Source organism: Macrobrachium nipponense, chromosome 34 (genome assembly GCF_015104395.2).
Source record: "Macrobrachium nipponense isolate FS-2020 chromosome 34, ASM1510439v2, whole genome shotgun sequence".
Classification (NCBI taxonomy): domain Eukaryota; kingdom Metazoa; phylum Arthropoda; class Malacostraca; order Decapoda; family Palaemonidae; genus Macrobrachium; species Macrobrachium nipponense.
Window position 1 is genome coordinate 10,466,126 of NC_061095.1, and position 2,526 is coordinate 10,468,651.

General features: G+C 38.8%; 1 protein-coding gene across 1 annotated transcript in view; it reads left to right on the plus strand.

Moving 5' to 3' along the window:
- LOC135207901 (uncharacterized) overlaps nt 1–2,526 on the plus strand; it is a 223,490-nt gene continuing 220,964 nt past the window's right edge. The window contains exon 1 of the mRNA XM_064239820.1: nt 1–203. Within this exon, the coding sequence (XP_064095890.1) occupies nt 159–203 (45 nt within the window). The 5' untranslated portion in view covers nt 1–158. The remainder of the gene's footprint in view (nt 204–2,526) is intronic.

Here is a 2,526-nt window from a genome sequence, read left to right on the forward strand (position 1 = left end):
TACTACTACTACTACCAGCTGAGCGCCGTGTCGGAATTTCGGAAATCAACACGCATCCCCAAACACTAAGTAACAAGTGTTGACGTACACTGTACGCCGTGTCTCGTTAACTTTATTACTATGGGAAGACTGAGCATGACAGCATTGCAGACGTAAGAATGGATTCGCCGTCAAATGCCCCTGATTCTACGGGGAAGTTGAATGTAAGATTTCACACTTAGCCTAATGATCACAAAGTCCTCGTGCCTACTAAGGTAGTAGCTAGCTAGTAGCTACTACTATAGGCTAAGTAGGAACCTATTAGGTTAAGCTTCTATAAGGATACACATTAATAATGCATGTCGGCTATCTCGATGGTTTGTAATGTTAAGTTTTACATTGGCCATTAGGCAATTGCATATCGAATCTAAGAATAGGGTAAACAACCGCAGACGATCCATCGTCATTGCGTGGCTCGGCCTTAGTATTCACTCGATAATTAATTGGTGAAACAAGAATGCAATTACATCTTTAAGCATACCATTCAAAAGATTGAAGGGTAAATTTTTACAGTAGGTAGCTAGCTAGTTCCAACTCCATTTTTCTAGAGTAATTGTGTATTTTCGTGTGTGTTTTAATGTGTTCTGAATGGTTATGATAGTAATACTTAAGGAAATGACTTGTTTTACAGTTACTATCTTATACCCCCCTACTACATCCAACAGGGTTGGGGACCCTTTGGGAGTGCAGGGTTTTGGGTGGGCATGAATACAAAACAGTATTTGAACTAATGAATAAGGAGCACCTACAGATCAAACCAACCTAACCTAACCCAGGATACGTAACCTAATCTAGGACACCTAACCTAACCTAACCTCAGACGCGGTGCCCTGTCCGGGGGCGTACCCCTCCGGATAGTATTTAAATGACCTAACCAGATCAAACCAACCTAATCTAACCTAGGACGGGGTGCCCTGACTGGGGGTTGGACCCCCCGTACCCCCCGGATAGTGTTTAAATGACCTAACTAGATCAAACCAACCTAACCTAACCTAGGACACCTAACCTAACCTAGGACACGGTGCCCTGACCAGGGGGTAGTACCCCCTATGGTGTTTAAATGACCTAACCAGATCAAACCAACCTAACCTAACCTAGGACACCTAACCTAACCTAGGACATATATTTTTTTACAATACTAATTGAAATACAATTATAAATTTACCTTAATTGGATGGACACAAACATTTTGATGGTTTATATCCAGAACAAGAAGGTTGTGGCTCATCTACAGTGTTGTCATCATCGTCATCGTCGTCATCAGAAAAGGAGTCCCTAGGTGGTGATGGTGGCTGAGTGTCACAAATACCTAGCAAGGTATTGTTTCAAATAGTCCTTTTTAATACCAGGCCTTTTAATCCACTCCTTAATATCTCGCCACAATCGTTCAATATTTTGACTGTGAATGTTAGGATTATTGGGATCAACAAAATTTTCTGTGTGGTTTACTTGAAAATGAGTGTATCCCCTCTCACTGATTTTATTATAACCTCGCCACGATTCACTGTATATAATAGAGCCTGGTTTAATGTAGCCATTAATTAAAGGAATTAAAGTATCACTTTTCCGATTGTCAGCACCAGGATCAATTAATGCCTCAACAAAATTTTTTTTATGTTCTCTCTATACCACCAAACAACCAACACTGGGTAAGAGGGCGACCTTTATGGTATTTACTATGAGTAATTAGTGTTTCATCAATTTCCACTTCAACATCAACACCACCGATGGGCTCCTGATTATTGTACCAAAATGACTCACCTCACTACAGAAACTTCTCCAATCAACACTGGTCTTTGATGAAATATTTAAATACTTAACAATTGGGCGATGTTTCCAAAATTCACTCAAAAACTGACAAAGAAAAATCATCAACTTTGACAAAGAAAAATCATCAACTTCCATACTGGCAATTTAACATTATCTAAAACTGTGCCTTTCCGATCACTTACATTAAAATTACAATATTTCTCTTTTTATGTCTTTTGTCTAAAACATAACCGGTACAGCGCCAAACGTTTTTATCCTTTCTGAATTGACAGGGCTTTCCGCACTTTAAATACTGTACTGCTGCAGGTAGCACTCCATGTTCTCTTAAAAATTCAATGTTCCGTGTTTCATTTTCATAAAAATCATGAATTAATAGAAAATAATGAAAATTACAGGACGAACACAGAGACATAGCTTAACTCTATGAGAGACTTCAACCAAATGACAAGCGAATATGGCTGACAGCTGTCAGATTTTCACCAGGTCACTTGACTCCTAGACATAAAATGTAACTACCCACAATGCAATTTTAAGAGGGAAAAAATTCGCATCAGAACCACAATGCAGTTCCAAGCAAAAACAAATTCGCATCAGAGCACAAACTGTGTCTGTGATAAAGTAAACAAAACACTTAGAAATTTTTTGAGGATAAGGATTCTATAACCATTCATATCTCGCATATGGTGAATTTCCCCAAAAAGTGTTCAGAGACAAAGT